Source organism: Corylus avellana, chromosome 10, assembly GCF_965113065.1.
Source record: "Corylus avellana chromosome 10, dhCorAvel1.hap1.2, whole genome shotgun sequence".
NCBI classification, from domain to species: domain Eukaryota; kingdom Viridiplantae; phylum Streptophyta; class Magnoliopsida; order Fagales; family Betulaceae; genus Corylus; species Corylus avellana.
In genome coordinates, this window is record NC_142499.1 from 8,076,509 (window position 1) to 8,097,002 (window position 20,494).

At 35.4% G+C, this 20,494-nt stretch overlaps 1 protein-coding gene across 1 annotated transcript; it reads right to left on the reverse strand.

Moving 5' to 3' along the window:
* Positions 1-203: 203 nt before the first annotated feature.
* LOC148583307 (uncharacterized) lies at positions 204-839 on the reverse strand. Its single transcript, XM_088511353.1, has one exon. The coding sequence runs from the start codon at positions 837-839 to the stop codon at positions 204-206; it is 636 nt and encodes a 211-aa protein (XP_088367479.1).
* Positions 840-20,494: the final 19,655 nt, after the last annotated feature.

Below are 20,494 nucleotides of genomic sequence, written 5' to 3' on the forward strand. Positions count from 1 at the left end.
AACTAACAAACAATAAATAAAATATAAAGGGAAAAAAACACATACCCTCCTCTAACTACCATTTCATTAACAATGTCCCCTCCCTAAAACTCTACTAATTGTGTGAATGTTACCTCCTTCTTCTTTTCTTTTCTTTTTTGTTGTTGAAATAATAACTTATTTCATTTCATAAAAATGAGAATAACATCTAGAGTCCATAGACTCTAAATAGAAAGAGCAAAAAGCTCTAAAGAAATAATATCGAAAATACACATAGGAACTTCCTCCATCCAGACTTTATCAATAAAACCTCTCACAGCTTCCTTTGCAAGATGGTGTGTTGCTGAATTAGCTACTCGTTTTACATGACCAATAATCCAACTCCTCAAAGAGTTATGGACCCATCTTGTATCTCCCGTGATATGTCCATAGCTGCTCCAAATTATGCTAGAATCTCGGATTACTTGGACCACTTGCAAAGAGTCACCTTCCAGATCAACATCTTGGATGCCCAAATCCCTGCTAAACTTAGCTGCAAATAATGCACCCAAAGCCTCAGCCACAACTAGTTCCTGCATTGAAAGTAGAGTCTTACTGTAAGCTGCATGAACTTGGCCCTTATTTTCCCTCACAATTATTCCAATATCCATAGTTCTTATTGTTGAGTTAATAGCCACATCCCAGTTCACTTTATATCTCCCAAAGGAAGAAGGTTTCCACTTTACAGGTGGCTCCAAAGAAGGGTCACGTACATTCAGCCCTTGAGCTTGTTGATACTGCTGCAAGGAGACCTCAGCTTCTTGAACAATTCGAGTAGGATGTATGAAATCCCCCCATGCAGAACTCCAAACCAACGACATTACTCTTTTGAAGACTTCTCCCACACACCCCCCATACATCAATAGAAGAGGGACACTCCCACAACATATGAGCAATCGTTTCCTCTTCTTTGTGACAGATCAGACACAAATCATCTTGCACTACCTTCCTTCTCTTCAAATTATCTTTTGTAGGTGGTATACCTTTACAAGCCCGCCATAGAAATGCTTTAGTAGAGTTAGGAATCTGCATATTCCACAAATATTTCCAAACCACAAACCTTCTCCATTTTTCTTTGCCTTTCTCTCCACATCCAAGTGATACGCGCTCTTCACACCAAATTCACCCAAAGTTGTTGGTCTCCAAATAATTCTATCCTACTGGCTATACCTGCTCAATGGAATATTACAAATTAAACATGCCTCATACTCATGAAACATCTCACGAAATAAGGCTGAATTCCACCCTCCTATACTCACATCAACAAGTTCTTCTACAGTGGCATCCTTAGCTAGAATACTACAAGGCGATTGAACAGTATATGAAGAAGGACTAGGAATCCATTTATCACCCCAAATATGTACAGACGCTCCATTCCCAATCTCCAAAACATACCTTCCATAAGCAATTCCCTTGCTGCCAACATACTCCTCCAAGCATAGGAGGGTCTACTACATATCTTAGCTTCCATCAACGTCTCATTAGGGAAATATTTCGCTTTAATAATACTCCCAGCCAAGCTATTAGGATCCTGCACTAACCTCCAACATTGCTTGGCAAGTAAAGCCTTGTTAAAATAAACAAGATCTATAAAACCCATATCACCGTTTGATTTAGGGGTTCCTATTCTTTCCCAACTCATCCACATTATCTTCTTATCATTCTCCTTATGCCCCCCACCATAATTTTTGCATAAGAGAATTCAACTCCCTAAGTAATTCCTTAGGTAACAGGAAAATACTCATACTATAAGTTGGTATGGCCTGAAGCACCGCCTTTATCATCACCTCCTTACCCGCTTGTGACAAAAATTTAGTTTTCCAGTCAATAATCCTTTTCCTCACTCTATCCATAATATTTTGAAATTCACAAACTCGGGACCTACCCACAAGGGATGGTAACCACAAACATCTGTCATAGCGTTGTATAGCAGGAATCCTTGACAATTGTAAAATGCATTCCTTAACTGCCTGTGTAGTGTTTCGACTGAAGAAAATCAAAATCTTGTCTTTATTCAGCATTTGCCCCGAATCTCTTTCATAACTAGACAAAATAGCTGTCAATCTGTTCCAATCCTCTGGCTGAACCTTGCAGAAAATTAAGCTGTCATCCGCAAAAAAATAAATCATTTAAGCGAGGTCCTATTGGATAAGTAGTATCCCACTCAACATCCTTGTATGATCTGCATGTTGGAGATGAGAACTTAAGACCTCAGAACATAATATGAAAAGATACGGAGATATAGGATCCCCTTGCCTAATACCTCTTGAAGGCCTTATATCTCCCACAAGAATCCAATTCACCACCAACGAATATTGAATTTTGGAGATGCACTGCATAATCCATCTTATCCACTTCACATCAAAACCCAATTTCTCCATAACTACCTCCAAAAAACTCTATTCCACCTTATCATAGGCCTTGCTCATATCAAGCTTAAGTGCCATATATCCCACCTTACCCCACATCCTAGAATGCATAGTATGTAAGGCTTCAAAAGCCACCAAAATATTATCCGAGATCAATCTCCCAGGAATAAAAGCACTCTGATTTTTAGAAATAATACCAAGTAGAACAATTTTCAAACGATTAGCTAAGACCTTTGACATAATCTTATACAGCACATTACAAAGACTAATCAGCCGAAATTTCGTAACCTTTGTTGGATTTTGAGTTTTCAGGATCAAAGCAATGTGAGTTCTATTGACATTAGAATCAAAGCTTCCCAAATTAAAAAAATAATAAAATAAAATAAAAATAGCAAAAGCAGCACATACCTCATCTTGAAGGACATCCCAATTATCTTGATAAAAACCTGTAAGGAACCCATCAGGTCGGGGGGATTTCATTGGAGCCATTTGCTGTATTGCTGTACTGATTTTCTCCATCGCAAATTCTCGAGTCAACATTTCATTCATCTCCCTTGTTACTCTCCTTGGAAGGACCCGCAAACACTCCTCCATTCCAATTGGCACAGAAGACGTAAATAGATGAGTATAGTAACTAATAAATGCATAATTCATGTCCTCAGTTGTTATACATACAACCCCATCCTCATCACAAATAGAAGTAATAGTGTTCCTCTGTCGCCCCTGAGTTGCACAAGAGTGAAAAAAGTAGTATTTTTTTCACCCGAGTTCAACCAATGTTCCTTTGCCCTTAACCTCCATTTTAGATCATCTTGCTCCAAAGCATTATTGACCTTTTTCTGCACCTCCCGCATAGCCACCAAGTCCATAGAACCTTCAACACCTTGAAGTGTTTGAAGCTCAATAGTCTTAGTTTTGATAATATCTTATGTCGGGTTCACATTTACCTTCCTTCATTATAGCAAAGCTGACCTACTCTTAGCCATTCTGTTTCTAAGAGTCTTCCACGCATCACTTGATTTTTCCTTCACTTTTCACACTTGTTTAACCACATCACGGGTAAGCTGATTTTTATGCTAACCCACTTCATACTGAAACCAAGTCTTCCTCCTATGCTGCCTAGTCTTCGTATGACTGAAAGAAACGTAGATAGGGGCGTGATCTGAGCTTCTCGCCGCCAGCACCTCTACATGAACATCAGGAAAAATCTCACGCCAACTGGAAGTAGCAAGAACTCTATCAAGCCTTTCCTTAACAAAAGCCAACCCCTCCATTCGATTACACCATGTATGCTTAAGCTCAGAATAACCCATATCATGCAATTGACAAAACTCCAATGTACTTCTAAAATTTTTCATCTGCCACCTTGGTCTGTGGACCACACCAACCTTTTGCGCCTCCCCCACTATCTCATTAAAATCACCCATGCAAATCTAGTCCAAGGGAGACAGTGTACTAAGATGCCAAAGTAAACTCCATGACTCTTTTTGATTTTCAGCTTCTAGATTTCCATAAATCCCAGTAAATTTCCAGCATTGCCCATTCACTTATGTTCTCACATTCGCATTAATGTGACGCCTACTAAAATTTTGGATTTCCACCAAAGAATCTGCATTCCACAAAAGAGCCAAACCTCCACTTCTTCCAACCCAATCCACCCCAAAAACATTACTAAACCCAGTTCGTAATCTGATCATTTCCAACCTCTAGGTAAACATAATGGTTTCCATCAAAAAAACCATGCCGGGTTTCCTTTCCTTAACCAACCGGCAAAGGTCACGAACTGTCTAGGGGTTCCCAAGCCCCGGCAGTTCCAAGTCAAAATAATCATTACGAGTGGTGGGGCTGTGAACCAGCTTTCTCCATATTTTCAGTCCCTACGTTAGTTTCCTCCCCGTGCCACTTCCCTCTCTTCCGAAGAATGGCATCCTCCTCCTCATCAAGACACCTTTCTTTTTTCCTTCTCCCTAAGACAATGGCACTTTGATTCACAACTGGCTTATTCCCTTTCTCACACTTACCCATTTTTTTGTAAATTGTAGCTTTAGGAACTAAGCTCTTACGTGGTAACACCTGTAAACCTTCTTGATGCAACGTAGCAATTTCAGAAACCATGTGCCCTTTCCCCACGCTACCAGATGGCTCGACACCAGCCGTGTTAGCCTCAATCTTCTCGTTTTTACCCTTCATGTCTTTTAATTGGGTCTCAGCCTTTGATAGGGTCTCCTCAACGAAAGTTGGCTTAGGCGTCATTAACATCCACGTGCTTCCCTCATTTGTATTCCCCACAATTCCTTTATTCCTTGCCATCTGGACATTGTCCCCACTTGTGTAACACCCCAACTTTAAGCCCATAATAGATTTACATGTTAGACTTGAGGATAGGTTAGAGGTGCAGGCTTGACTTGTTGGGCCTAAGACAACTTAGTAAAAATGGATCAAAAGCCCAAGGATCAGTTAATAAAATATAATTGTATTTATAAGTTTCAAATATTTTATTTGAATATTTAAATATTAGACAATTACAAAATTTGAAAGATTTCACAATATCATGCAAATATATGGTAATGCAGTTTGTTGACAATTTTCTGTTTTAAAATTTAAGTTTAAATCTAAAGCTATAAGATAAAGAATGCTTTATCTCTTAGAATTCAAATTTTATTAAATTTCCTCATGATTAATCAAACGAGCATTAGTTATCATAGCATATGTAATTTTTGAAAATATCTTATCCTCAGTATCATATAACTACATGCTTTTAAATTCCTAGACGTTATCTAAAGAAATTAAACCACACACAACTCACGCACGTTCTCTCATTTCACTCACATACACGTTTCTCCCATTTCACTCACAAACACGTTTCTCTCTCTTTTATCAAAACTCATGTATAAGCTCTCATTTACCAAACCGTATGTGCTCTCACCCAACCCAAAAGTGCATAGAATTTTTCTCTCAAAATTCTCGATTCCAAGTAATTGTTATTGAAAACTTTTATTTTCTTTTGTTCTCTTTTGTTATTTAGATCTACCTACTAATGAAATTTCTTCATCAATAAACTTTTATAGATATTTTGTGGTTTGTAACTTACATAGTTAGATTTATAGAAATTGTTATTCGGAATTTAGAAATAAAAGATATATGTATATATATGTATATAGTAGGCGTAACTGCAATAGAGTATAGATATATTGAATAAAAAAAAAGGAAAATAAAACTAGTGATGACCGAATTCATTTTTGAGAACAAACTTTATTTTGTCTTTAGTAAACTACACCAATTTTCTGTCGAGTAGTAATCTGGAAAAAGGAAAAGAAACTTTTGTCATGAGCTTTGTAAATCATTAGTATTAATTCTGTGAACTTAACTATTGTACCAGAATATATTCTGAAAAATGAATTAACACTACAAGCATTATGGTCTTTAGCGACCAAACAAATAGCGGTGACTTTTGAGTCGCCGCTAATAGTGGACGCTTAAAACAAAAAAAAAAAAAAAAAATTATTTAGCAGCAACAACAACAGCGACGACTAAAAGTAGCCGTTATTAAGCATCATTAGTGGCGACTGAAACGGGTCACCGCTATTAAGCATCAATAGTGGCGACTCGTGTCGCCGCTAATAATACCCCAAACAGCGGCGACCATAAAGTCGCCGTTGATGAGGGTCAACAGAGGCGACTCTTGAGAATTGCTGCTGATAAGTGGTCACTAGCCGCGACTTTACAGTCGCAGCTATTGACATAAGAAAAAATTTTAAAAAATAATTAAAAAAACTCATTAGCGGCGACCATAATGAGGGTCAACATCGGCGACTTAAGGGTCGCCCCTATTGACATGATTAAAATTATTAAAAACTCATTAGCGGCAACTATAAAGTCGCCGCTGATGAGTGTCAACAGCGGCGACTTAAGGGTCGCCGCTATTGACAGGATTAAAATAATTAAAAACTAATTAGTGGCGACCATAAAGTCGCCGCCAATGAGGGTCAACAGTGGCGACTTAAGGGTCGCCGCTATTGACTGGATTAAAATAATTAAAAACTCATTAGCGGCGACCATAAAGTCGCTGCTAATGAGGGTCAATAGCAGGGACTTAAGGGTCGCCGCTATTGACAGGATTAAAATAATTAAAAACTCATTAGCGGCGACCATAGAGTTGCCACTAATTAGGTAAACAGCGGCGACTACTATGGGTCGCCGCTGATGACTGGTAAATAGCGTTGACCTGAAAACAAAAAACAAAAAACAAAAAACAAAAAAAAATTAAAAAAATTAATAAATACTGGGGCAATGCTATTGACCCTACATATATAATAGAAAAAAATTATTTACCAAAAATTCACCTCTGATAATATGTCATTATTTCTTTTATATTAATTATTGGTGAATTTTTTCTATTTTTCTATTTTCTATTCTTATTTTATATAAAAAATCAATATTTATTTTTTTTCTTTTAAAGAAAACAAATTCTCCTATTAATTATTATTGAAGTTTTTTATTTCTTATTCTTATTTAAATGTTTGATCGAACAACCTACCGATCTTGGTGAATTTATTTGATTGATCGTGATAAGATCAAATGATCGATCAAACATCCGATCGATCCAGGTAAATTAGTTCAATTGATCGTGACATGATCAAATGATCGATCAAACACCAATCCTAATGAATTAGTTCGATTGATCGTGATAGGATCAAATGTTCGATCAAACATCCAATCGATCCTGGTGAATTAGTTCAATTGATCGTAATAAGTCCGATCGATCCTAATGAATTAGTTCGATTGATCGTGATAGGATCAAATGTTTGATCAAACATCCGATCGATCTAAATGAATTAGTTCGATTGATCGTGATATGTTTAAATGATCAATCAAACATCCGATTGATCCTAATTAAGTAGTTCGATTGATCGTGATAGGATCAAATGTTCGATCAAACATCTGATCGATCCTAATGAATTAGTTCGATTGATCTTGATAGAATCAAATGTTCGATCGATCTTACTAAATTAATTCGATTGATCGTGATAGGATCAAATTATCGATCAAACATCTGATTGATCCTACTGAATTAATTCGATTGATCATGATAGGATCAAATGATCGATCAAACATCCGATCGCTCTTAATGAATTCGTTAAATTAATCGTGATAGGATAAAATGATCGATCAAACATCCGATCGATCCAGGTAAATTAGTTCGATTGATCATGATAGGATCAAATGATCGGTCAAACATATGATCGATCCTAGTGAATTAGTTTGATTGATCGTGATAGGATTAAATGTTCGATCAAACATCCGATCGATCCTAATGAATTAGTTCGATTGATCATGATTAGATCAAATGTTCGATCAAACATCTGATCGATCTAAATGAATTAGTTCGATTGATCGTGATATGTTTACATGATCGATCAAACATCCGATTGATCCTAACAAATTAGTTCGATTGATCGTGATAGGATCAAATGTTTGATCAAACATCTAATCGATCCTAATGAGTTAGTTCAATTGATCTTGATAGAATCAAATGTTCGATCGATCTTACTGAATTAATTCGATTGATCGTGATAGGATCAAATTATCGATCAAACATTCAATTGATCTTACTGAATCAATTCAATTGATTGTGATATGATCAAATGATCAGTCAAACATCCGATCACTCATAGTGAATTAGTTAGATTGATCATGATAGGATAAAATGATCGATCAAACATCTGATCGATCCTAGTGAATTAGATCGATTGATCGTGATAAGATCAAATAATCAATTAAACATCCGATCGATCCTAATGAATTAGTTCAATTGATCGTGATAGGATTAAATATTCGATCAAACATCCGATCGATCCTAGTGAATTAGTTCGATTGATCGTGATATGATCAATTGATAGATCAAACTGAATACAATTGAAGGTTCAATCGAACATTCAATTGAACTGTAAGCTTTTTATATTATTTTAGTGCCTTAGTTATATTAATCTTATATTATCTTTGGATTTTGTATTATTTTATAATTAATTATATGATAAATATCAACTTAATGATCTTTATCATAAAAATTTATTAAACTGAAATTTTTAGTTAATATTATAATAATAAAAACATATTACAAGAGAAAAATTAAAAAAACAAACATCCGATCGATCCTAGTGAATTAGCTTGATCAAATATGATCAATTGATAAATCAAACTGGATACAATTGAAGGTTCAATCGAACATTCAATTGAACTGTAAGCGTTTTATATTATCTTAGTGCCTTAGTTATATTGATCTTATATTATCTTTGGATTTTGTATTATTTTATAATTAATTATAAGATAAATATCAACTTAATTATCTTTATCATAAAAATTTATTAAACAGAAATTTTTAGTTAATATTATAATAATAAAAACAGATGACAAGAGAAAAAAAAATAATAAACAAAAATAAATAAATAAATATGTGAATAAAAATTAAAAAATTGTAAGTATAATTTTTTTTTTTTAAAAAAAATACCCCAAATAGCAGCGACATATTGGGTCGCCGCTATTTGAGATCATTAGCGGCGATTGTAGTCGCCGCTATTTATTGTGCAAAATAAAATTAGCTCCATCTCTGAAATTGGCGCTAATTTTCTGAAATTTTCAGACCATTTGTTATGTTTTCTAAAAATTTCAGACCATATTTGTTTGACCCAAATCCCTAACCCCAAAGTCCCACCCCCTTATCACTCTCTCACTCTCACTCTTTCTCTCTCTCTCTCTCACTCACTCCAGCGCACGTTTCTCTCCCCAACAGCTCTCTTTCCGGCGCACTCAACACTCTCCGGTAGCTATCTCTCCGGCGTACCTCGCTCCAGTATAAACCCGGATTTGGTTTCTTGTTAATATACTTTCTAGTAGTTTGATCTATCAATTGAGTTGAGTATATTTTCTTGAGTTGAGTATTTAAGGTGCCTCTATGGTTTCATTGTTAACTTCAGTTAAAAGCTCAGCAACGTGAAGACAACTTTCTGACAATGCTCTTTGTGTGCTTTTGCTCTGAATCTCGTAGTGTTCTTGCATGTTGGATAGACTTCCACTTGGACCATGAATTTGGCTGAGGTGGTCAAGGACTAGTTGTTGTTCGCATTCTCGTGGTAAGAGATTCTATAAGTTTTGTGGAAGTCCTGGAAGTTCAAAGCAATTCTGGAAGTTTTGTATTTTTTTGAAATCTTTGTGAAATGTTTATTTATGAATGTGTCGAATTATTGTTGAATCTTCACTACTAGAAAAACAAGGCTCCAATCTTTATTATGCATCTGAATTGGAAAGGTGGGAGTGGACTTGATCTTGCAGAAGACGGAGATGAGGAGACAGAGAGGGACGGAAAAATTAAAAAAAAAAATGATTTAAGGGAAAAAGAAAAAGTAAAACAATAATATTTTAATAGTATAGAGAAATATTAAGAGAAATGATTGTGGAGTGTATTTGGATAGGGAATTAAATAAAAAGTAATTTGGTTCTTAATTTAAATTTAGGAAAAATTGAAGAGAAGTTGCTGTCAGTATTCTTAGGACACCTTAGGAAAATACTCAGCTCAAGAAAATGTATCTTAAATACTCAACTCAAGAAAATGTATCTTAAATATTTTGGACCCTATAGCTGCCACTGATTCTACTAGTTGCCATCAGGACTCCATTCTATCTCTGGTTTTTGTCAAGTTGAACCAGTTATTGATTATGTCATAGTAATGTATAACTCTGCATTTTTAATATAGATAGGATTACCATCTTTTTATTTATTTCTTTATTAGTTTTCCCTAATCTCTGTCTTTCTGTGAATATGTGGTTCTTTATATATCTCTTTCCTTTCCCTTTTGTTTTTTTTTTTTTTTAAAAAAAAATTTCTTTGTGTATATAATTGCAGATAGCATCTTTGGATCTCATGCATCTTCTGGCAGGAACCTTCTTCAAGCTAGAAAATGTGTTAATCTTCACCGATGATTTCTTTCTTTTGGATCAAAAATTTATCTGGGTTTGACTTACTATGCATTGCTGTGAGTGTGAGATCTGCTAGCTCAAAGTTTCAAACTTTGGTTTTATGCCCATTCTTTCAAGTTTTCAATTAGGTCTAGTTGGATGATAAAGATGCATCAAATTTGTTATATTGTGTGGCGTGCTAGCTGATTTATTTATAGAGGCTTATGGATTTGCATTTTCTAGCATTGCCCTTTGTAACCATTACTACTAATTTTTGCCTTTCAGATTCCCTTCCTATTATTACTACCCTTCTTTTTCTTTTTTTTCTTTTTTTTTTTTTTTTTTGGTTTTGAGGATTTTCTTTTCTGTTATTAGTTAAAAGCATTACGAAAATGGTATTGAGAAATTATTTGAATTAAAGCCTAGCGACTAAGGTTTTGACTTTGTGCATGATTATACTGAGTTTAATTAGTCATATCTCTAATCCATTCAGGCCATATGGCCATGGGTTGTCTATATACCCATATGATGATAGAATAGCCAACTGGTTTCTGATGTGCATATATCTAATTCCTCTATAGCCTGTTTCAATTCTGCAAAGAGCCCTTGCTTTGTTACTTGATGAGAGGTGCTGGATTTGATGGAGAACATTGCTAAGGAAGTTCATTTGTTTGCAATCTTTTGAATGTTTTTGTTTTCTCTTCTCAAACCGGAAACACTTTTTGTTTTTAGAACTTTGAGTTAGTGAACCTCTCTTGACATGTTTATCAAGTTGAGTAAACAATGTAAGAGAGTAATATTATATAACAATATTTCATTTTTAAGTGTATACAGGATGGCATGAGTGGAAGATGTGCAAGGAGTTGTGGCGCTAAAGGACTCAAATAACAATGGGTATGATATTTCAATCTCATTGTCATTCACTTGTTGGTGGAAGTTAATTCCTTTTAATACAAGTATATAACACTATTTTCTTTTTTTAGTATATGTATAATGGCGGGAGAGAAAGATAGGCAAGAAATTGTTGCACTAAAGGACTCAATTGATGGTAAGTTACTTCAAACCTATTGTCACTCACTTGTTGGTGGAAGTACTGTGAAATGTAGCGAGCGGGAGGCTTGCATGGAGTTATAAGGATGAGTAGAATGTCAATTGGAGTGTTTGGTTTTTGATTATATTTGTTTGTTGGTTGGCGTTTGTGACCTCATTAATCATATAAGTTTGTGTTTGTGTTTGTGTTTGATTGTGGTAATTAAGGCCGAGGGTCTTTTTTTTGTCTTAAGTTATTTGTTTCAGGAAAAAAGAATTGCTTTTATTCTTAGTTATTCTTTTTTTTTTTTTAGTTTGTTCATGTGATTGTTTACTTCAAATCAGTGAGCTAGACCCAGCTTGTAGTTAGATCTAAGAACTAGTTTGACACCCCAAGAAGGTCTCGTTTGGATGGTCTTTTTTAAAATTTTTGTCTGCTTTCTTCAATTTTATTTTCAACATTTTTTTTTATTAAATGATATTTCAGTTTTTGTGAATTTCTCCAGATTTATTCGATTTAAACTTGCAGTGATTATTGCACTAGTTAGTTTTCATTCAACAAAATTTTTCATGGGTGGTTGTTGGAATCAACAAACATTGACTAACTCTATTACTTTTTCTAGTTCTTGGTCATAATTTTCAACAATATATGTATAAAGAAATGTTGCATATTTGTCCTCTATTGGGTTGAACAAACATACGCACACAAAAATTAGTATGATTCTGATTTATGTCATGAGCACTAATGCCAATTGTAATTAGCACATCGTGATCCTACAGGGGTTATTATTGTAATTTATTTGCTTCTGGCCCACAGTTGGTTCAAGTATGTTTTTTGTCCATACTATAAGACTAAAAGTATTGGAGTGAAAAGAAAGGAAAAGAAAAAAGAAGATTAAAAAAGTTGAAAGACGTCTTCATAATGATATGTAAAGAAATTATTGTATTGCAACCTTTTTCATTTAATTTTAATATTTTGGTCTTGTGGCTTTAGTTGGTGGTAGTGTAGGTAGTTTCTATGGAGTTTCTTTGAAGCAATTGTGTGTTGTTTGTTTGCTAGCTTTGTGATGAATACTGGTATGAGGTGTCTGTCTTTTATGAGCCTTTTACTTGTTTTTTTTACATGTATATTAGATTCCCTTTTGTCTTTCTTTCTCGGCCAAAGATTTCTCACAACTTCTGTAGAGGTTGTAGAGATGTTCCACCGTTATGTTAGTTGCTCTTCTTTTTATAAGAATTTGCATGCATGTAAATAGCAAATACTAGAAGCATTTGAATAAAAGATAGTGTTATGCCTTTGCTTGATGAGATGAAGTCCTTTTTTTTTTTTTTTTTTGACATAGTTTGTGCTCATAGGTGAGGACTCACATCCTTCAATTTATGTAAGGTTTGTTGCTCTTAGGGTCCTCAATTCAAAGGCACGCCTTGGATTGGGTGGTTTAGTTTGATTGACTTGGCATGAGTTTACTTTTGATTATAACCTTATTGTCCGGACGTCCCCAACATGTCATTATTTTGTGTTATTGTTTCCCTCTTTCACTTTTTGTTCCATGATAATAAGTGAATTCTTTAATCCACTTGTCCTTTCATATGCAATGCTTGCACCAACTTTAGCTATCTCTAGCGATTTGACTATAAATAGGCTTGATGTAATTCTCATAACTGCTATATAACAACATCTATTATAAGCGAGGTTTTTTTTTAATCATTAGCGGCGACATTGAGGTTGTCGCTAATGATTTTTTTTATTGTTACGATTAAATAGCGGCGACCATAATGTCGCCGCTATTGACCATCAACAGCGGCGACCAAGATGTCGCTGCTATTGGTGGCCAATAACGGCGACTTTTTTGTTGCCACTATTTAGAAACATCAGTAGTGGCGACAAAAATGTCGCCGCTATTGACCATCATCAGTGGCGACATACAGCCCATTTCAACCTTTTTTGCGGCAACAAAAAAAATATAATTAGCGGCGACTTTTAGTCGCTTCTCATGATGGGTCATTAGCGGCGACCGCCGCTATTGAGCATCAGTGTCGGATTAATACCGGCAACTGAATAGCGGCCAAAGGTCGCCGCTATTTATCAATAGCAGCTAAATAGCGGCAACATTTTGCTCATTAGCAGCGACTTTGGGTCACCGCTAATGAGCAAATTTCTTGTAGTGTAGTTATAATGAGGAACATACCAAAATGTACAACAACAAATTATACTTCTAGATGTTCTCTAAATGTTTCGCAAATGGTTTGGATAAAGACAAACAATAAAGAATGGACCTGATTTCGTAGAAAACTCTTGGAATGTTGAGTTGTTTATTTGTTATAATAATAATAATAATAATAATAATAATAATAATAATGGGTATAATTGATCCAATTTCTATTAAGGAGTTTGGCATAGTCAAGATACACTTATAGATAAAACCTATGTGTTTAGCTTAAAGCTGATATAGCTGAATTATATCGGTTCAGGTGATTAACGGTACGAATCAATCTTAATAGTTGCAGTATCAAGTAAGGGGAAGTCTTTAACTCTTTGATGTAGATTGGAATTCAAAGCTTATCTTATCTTTCATTATTTTATCAGCTAGGTTTCTTTGTTAATCTTTTATTCTATCTTATCTTTCAGTCTTTTATTTGAATTAGAGTTATTTGTTAGTCTTTTATTCTATCTTATCTTTCAGTCTTTTATTTGAATTAGGTTTTTTTGTTAGTCTTTTATTTGGTCTAATTGTTTTTCGTAAACTTCTAAACTAACTTTATTTCATTTTTATCTTAGGACTAGGAGTCTTGGGGCTATAAATAGATACTTAGAACCTTGAGAATGGAGATTTGGATTATTATTGAGTTTGTTTAATAAGAATTACTCAGAGTTGAGTTTCTTCATTATTTTCCCTTAAATCATAGATAGCCTCTATTGTTTTGAGAAGATTTCTATGATTCTTGTGATAGTCTCACAATCTTAAGAATATTTATCCCTTTTACTTGTTGTTTTCTTGTTCACCACTATCCTACGCTGCATTAGTTGGTATTAAAGTTCAAGTTACTTTCCATGAATAGGGAGGAGCAACCGTTTGGCAGACATGAACGAAGTGCACATGCGCACAGAGGAAGCACTTAAGGAGCAACCGGCAATTCGTTTGCGGCACATGGAGGAGAGGTTTGGTGGTCTAACAGTGCGGAAGCATGCACGCACCCAACATGGGGCCCCTACCGATCACTTGGTCGACATGGATGGTCCGAATGTTCGTCGTCATCAACCAAGACCGCGGTACACCGGGGCAGGAGACAAATTTATCGTTGAGAATGAACATGTCAATCCTTATGTGGGGTGTGATAAGCGCCGAAGGTTGCACATTCAAGCCCCTTAATTTACATATGTTAATTCCTTAGCATTGTTATTTGTTTGATTTTGTTTTGTTTTTGAGTTTCAGGTTTCATTTGACAAACCTTTGGAAATTGAGCTTAAAAAGACAAAAAGCTGAGCATTTTGGACCTAGGATCGAGCGCAGCACTCCTGGGATCGAGCGAACCTGTGCTCGAGCGTCTGCGACCAAGGATCGAGCGCATACCTGCGCTCGCGCGCATATCAGCTAGGCTCGAGCGCACACGGGCGTACAGTGCACGGCAAGACTCCTTTCCAGCTTGGGATTGGTTTTCAATCTCCCAATTGGACTAGGAGACTGACTTCCGATTTTCTAAGGATTTCTAGGGTTTTAGGGTTTTCCAATTCCCTATAAATATGGCTCTAAACATTGTAAACAGACACACCGCCTCTTAAAGCAAAATTCAGTAAAATAGTCCGTGGAGCTTAGAAGATCATGAGTAGCTAAACCCAATTGTGGGGTATTGATGTAGCCATTTCCAAGCACAATGGTTTGATTGTATTTAATTTTTAGTCTTTCAATTTATACATGTGATTGTATAACTCTGAGGATTGCTACAATTGATTTCTGTTCTTCATATTAAATGCAATTGTTCTTTAAATTCCAATTCAATATTAGTAAAATTCTTATCTTGTCTTAGAAATTATTTTACTATTATTGAACTCAAATCATTCTTATTTTCTGTGATTATAAGAATGATGGTTATACAATGGTTCTTAATTGGCATGCAATCAATAGGGTTAGATAGGCCATGCCTAGGGAAGACGGATTGTACTACACCCTAGTTTAGTGTAATTTAGGTAGACGGTCCGTGCCAACCGAAGATGGGTTATGCTATTTCGTTGATTGTATAAAATTATTTTTATATGTTTTATTGTTGAAACTATAACATGCATAGAATGAAGTACTAGAATTAAATATGGTTAACCATTGATGTGCGGATTGTGGTGAAGTCAATACCCTACTCTCTCTCTCTCTCTCATATATTTACTCCATTTACTCAGTTTATTTTATGCACTTTAAATTCACACAAATAATTCACTCTCTTTTAATTAAGTTAACTTTGATCTCTTAATTTTGATAATTAAATCCCTGCAGTCCTTGAGGTTCGACACCCTCAATATAGCCCTATCCTACAGGATTCGTTCTATTGCGAGTGGTAATTTTATAATTGATATTTTTTGTCATAAAAATACCACATTAGGGTGCGGAGTGCGGAATGAATTTCCAACAGCATAAGCCCATGCTATATCACGGGGACGAATGCGTCAAGCTCGACACCCAAAAATAAAAGGTAAAAAATTCAGACAAAAAAAAGGGGCCTAGAGAGGCCATAAAAAGTTGGAGTCAAACGGAGATCTGTTGGTGGCAACACATGGACGATCAGATAGAGATCCTGTGGGAAAAGCTACAGACCCTCACAACCCAATTTGGCAATCCTTATCGACCATATCCACGCTTTGTGGATGAATATAACGGGGTTGTCGTTCATAGGGCACAATCTCAACGAAGGAGGGCACGGATTGAGGTGGAGATGCCGGCACAGTTTAACTTGACCATCATTCGCGAGCCTCAAACCCATCAACCAAATCCATATTTTGTGGAGGAGGGAAATGAATCTGTGGATGAAGATCCTTCGCAAAGATTTGTGGATTGGAATTCTCCACCAATCTATGACACCTATCCCGACGAAGAGGTGAGTTCTATATATCAAGTGCTTGATGAAAATCCTAAAAGAGAAGCCTTTGATTTGGAAGTTGATTTCCTTGGAGTAGATGCTATCTTGTCAAAGTCTTTTAACCAAAGTTGTGATAAAATCTATGGGGCGGAGACGACTTTTCTTTTACAGATTGATGGGGTCTTTGTGAGTTCGTTGGGAATTCTCATGGCTTGTGGGAAGGGTGAAGCACGAGAGAAGCATGACAAGTCTACATGGCAAAGTGGTGTGTGGGGCTTTCACGACAAACATCGAGGTATGTCACTGATGAAGAGCATCACGCTTGTTGTAGGATGTTGCATTGTCTTGATCTTGAGGAACAGAGAATGGAACGAGTTGACAGGGCACCCGAAGGACCGTGGAAAAGACAGTCCGAATTCAAGGGCGAATTCTCTCCAACCTCGAAAGGATGATGTAGATTGGAATTCAAGGCTTATCTTATCTTTTAGTCTTTTATTAGGTTTCTTTGTTAGTCTTTTATTTGGTTTAGTTGTCTTTCGTAAACTTCTAAACTGACTTTATTTCATTGTTATCTTAGGACTAGGAGTCTTAGGGCTATAAATATATGTTTAGAGCCCTGAGAATGGAGATTTAGATTATTATTGAATTTGTTTAATAAGAATTACTCAGATTTGAGTTTCTTCTTTCTTTTCCTTCAAAACCTAGATAGTATCTAGTTTTGTCAAGAAGATTTCTTAGATCCCTTGATAGTCTCAAGATCTAAAGATACATACTCGCTGCTTATTGATGTTCTTTGCTGCAGCCTACTAAGTCACGCTGCATCACTCTTTTCAAAGTATTATCCCTTTGCATAAATTTTATGTAAAACTTATTACTTGTTTCATTTAAATGTTTATGTTATATTATTAAATGCTTATGTTATATACTTATAAGCTTACAAAGATTTATGTGTCACTTTTAATATTGACATAAGAAGTTTTCAAATTAGGAAAAAGACTATTTATTGTCACTTGAGATTTTAAGGGTAATTCGTTAAAGTAAAGAGAAGTAAACCCTCCGACACCTTGCCTAAGGTTGAGTTAAGAGAGAAGTAAAGGAAAAGAAAATAGTTTTATTATATGGGGCAAGAGTGTGGAGGAGATAATTTTGGCCCAAGAAATCAGAGAAATGCAGCACGGTACCGACGCTAAAGATGGAAGCGCAACCCACTAAAGGACGTTGAAAAGGTGAGATCCATCAGTTTTGCAAAGCTGAGTACACCTTAGTTAATTGGCTGGCACTAGAAGGCACGTCTACGGCCACAGGCGCTGCCATGGTCATAAAGACTGTGCAATCCTAGTACACAAGGGTAACATTATACATGGCCCTATTATGAGAACAACTTTATTAAGAATGACTTTTGTTCATTAGATGAGTATTTATTGTTGTTTTTTGGGGAAAAAGCAGTTTACCCCCTGAAATTTCAGGGGTTTTCAATTTTAAGCCCAAAGTTTAAAAATTAGCAATCTACCCCCCTGAAGTTTCAAAAATTGGCAATTTAAACCCTCCATTTAATTTTTTCGTCTAAATGGACAGAAATCTATGAAATTATATCATTACCCTCAGGCTTTTTTAAAAAACTTTCCGTCCAATTTAACGGAAATTAGTAATGGAAGGTTTAAATTGCCAATTTTTTAAACTTCAGGGGGGGTAGATTGCCAATTTTTGAACTTTGGGGTTAAAATTGAAAAACCCCTGAAACTTCAGGGGGGTAAGCTGCATTTTCCCCTTGTTTTTTTCAAAGAAAAATATTTATGTCTTGGAGGTTTCATAGAAGAAAACCAATATTTTATAAAACGATTTTTAACTCAACTGTTTTATGGTTGAGGATCTACTTACTGAGCATTTTTTTTGCTCACCCTTATATATTTTTGTTTTTAGGGAATAAGCATGAAGGAATAGGAGGCCGAAATGGGGAGTTAGGAGGACCATAGGCTTATGTCATGAAATATGCTTTCTTTTATAATAATTGCACTAGCACAGAGTTTGGTTATTTGGATTTTTAGAACTATGTTGTTAGTTTTCTTGTTTAGACCAAATGTTTCCGCATTCAATAAATTTTTATCATGTATTTATTTCCACATTTAGTTAATTGCTTTGCAAAGCCTTATAATAGTTTGCACCTTTGAAAGATCAAGTTAGCAAACCTAACCCTAACGGGTCAGGGGCATTACAACTTGCATCTACCACATCATCCCTAGGTATCACCATATTCCCACAATGAGTGGAACTCTCTGCATGGCCATTATCCACACGTAGATGAGTGTACGTAACTGAATCCCCATCAGTTACGCTAAAAAAATCCTCCCCAAATTTACGCCCACTTCCATCGCCCCTGCTCCGTTCTTTTGTCCATGACTCCTCCCTCGCCCCCCATCGTGAATCATTCCCCAAACCCCACCGGTCACCATCCTCACCCCCCTTGCCCCTATCCGACCACCGGCGTGGAGAGTGAGCTCTCAGCCAAGGACCAAATTCATTGACCTTGTCCTCTCCATGGATTCGCCTTACCCCTCCAAACAAACAACCATTTTTTGCATGGCAAATTCTCCCACATTTAAAACAAAATCTTGGTACCTTGTTGTACTGGAAAGCAATCCAGATCGAACAGCCACTGATCTTCAACATCCTCCCCCTAGCTAGAGGCTTGTACAAATTGACCTTGTTACGGACTCGTAAATGCTCACATCATCCCACACCGTCAATATCAGTATCCACTTCTTCCACAAGCCCTACTGTGCCTCCTAGTTTGCTACCAACTTCCTTTCCCATACACGACAGAGGGAGATAATACATCCTGATCTAGAAAGCAGCAGTTTCAAAATTCATTTGAGATGGAGGTGTAAGTCCATCATAATCCTTGACTGAAAATAGAGTTCCTTCGAACACCCATTGTCTCCCTTCAAACACCCTAGACTCATCCCACTCATTCTCAAACTCCAGAAGAAATAAATTGTCTCCCAATATCTTGAACGAAAGAGAGCCAGACGGTTTCCAGCCTCTAATCAACATAGCTCTAATTTTATTCTTCCTAATAACTCTCTCCACTGGCAACTTCCCAACCAAGCATGATTTCCCTTTAGAGAAATCTCTTCCAAAACATCCTCCCTGCACCTCCACATCAACACTTTCCTCCTCTAACAATGAAAATTTCCCCCATAATGATGATAATTCAGTAGCCATTGTCCCTTCTATTCTCTCAAGAAAAATAAATGCAAGTCTACAAGAAACAACCCCCACATTCCTTGCAGATTTGGAGAAAAACAGCCTCCTCCTCTAAGTTTCACGAGAAAACCCTATAGAGAAAAAAACCTAATTCGTCAATGTTACCTCCTAAACTACCAACAAATGCCAATGTCTCCTTAAGGTCAACCAAAAAAAACAAAGAAAAAAAGACCATAAAAAAATTTAAATAAGACAAAAATATTCGTATAAATTATAAAAAAAGTTTTTTAAAAAATTATTTAAAAAAAAAATCGTATTAATTGGTTTTTCTTTTCTTTCTTTTTTTGTTATTTAAGTTTTGCTTCTATTTTTAATATTAAAAAATTTTTGAATTTTTTTTTTAAATATCCTAATAAATTGTTTTTTTTTTTAATCTTAAGCTTTTTCTATATTGTATTTAAAAAATAATTTTTTTTTGAAAAAATATCCTTATAATTTGGATTTATTTCCCTTTTAAAAAAAAAAAACAAAATTTCTTAGTAAAAAATGAAAAAGATAATTTTTTTAAAAAAACATTTCCTTATAAAATGTTTTTTTTTAAAATAATAATAATTTTTAGTTTTTTATTAAAAAGCAATTTGAAGAGTTTTATATATATATATTTGAGAAAAATACATGTATTCCGAGAAAAATACATGTATTCCGTCAAATTACTATCTCAGTCATAGGCAATGTACCTCTAAAGTCCCAAATTATTGATTATGTGAATGTTGAGGACAAAAATATCTTTCATAAAATTCAAAAAACAAAATTTTATATATATATATATAGCAGCAACTACGTAAATTACCAAATTAC

Excerpts from the sequence above, each read along its gene's own strand:
- LOC148583307 (XM_088511353.1), bottom strand. The coding sequence starts at position 839 with ATGTCGTTGGTTTGGAGTTCTGCATGGGGGGATTTCATACATCCTACT.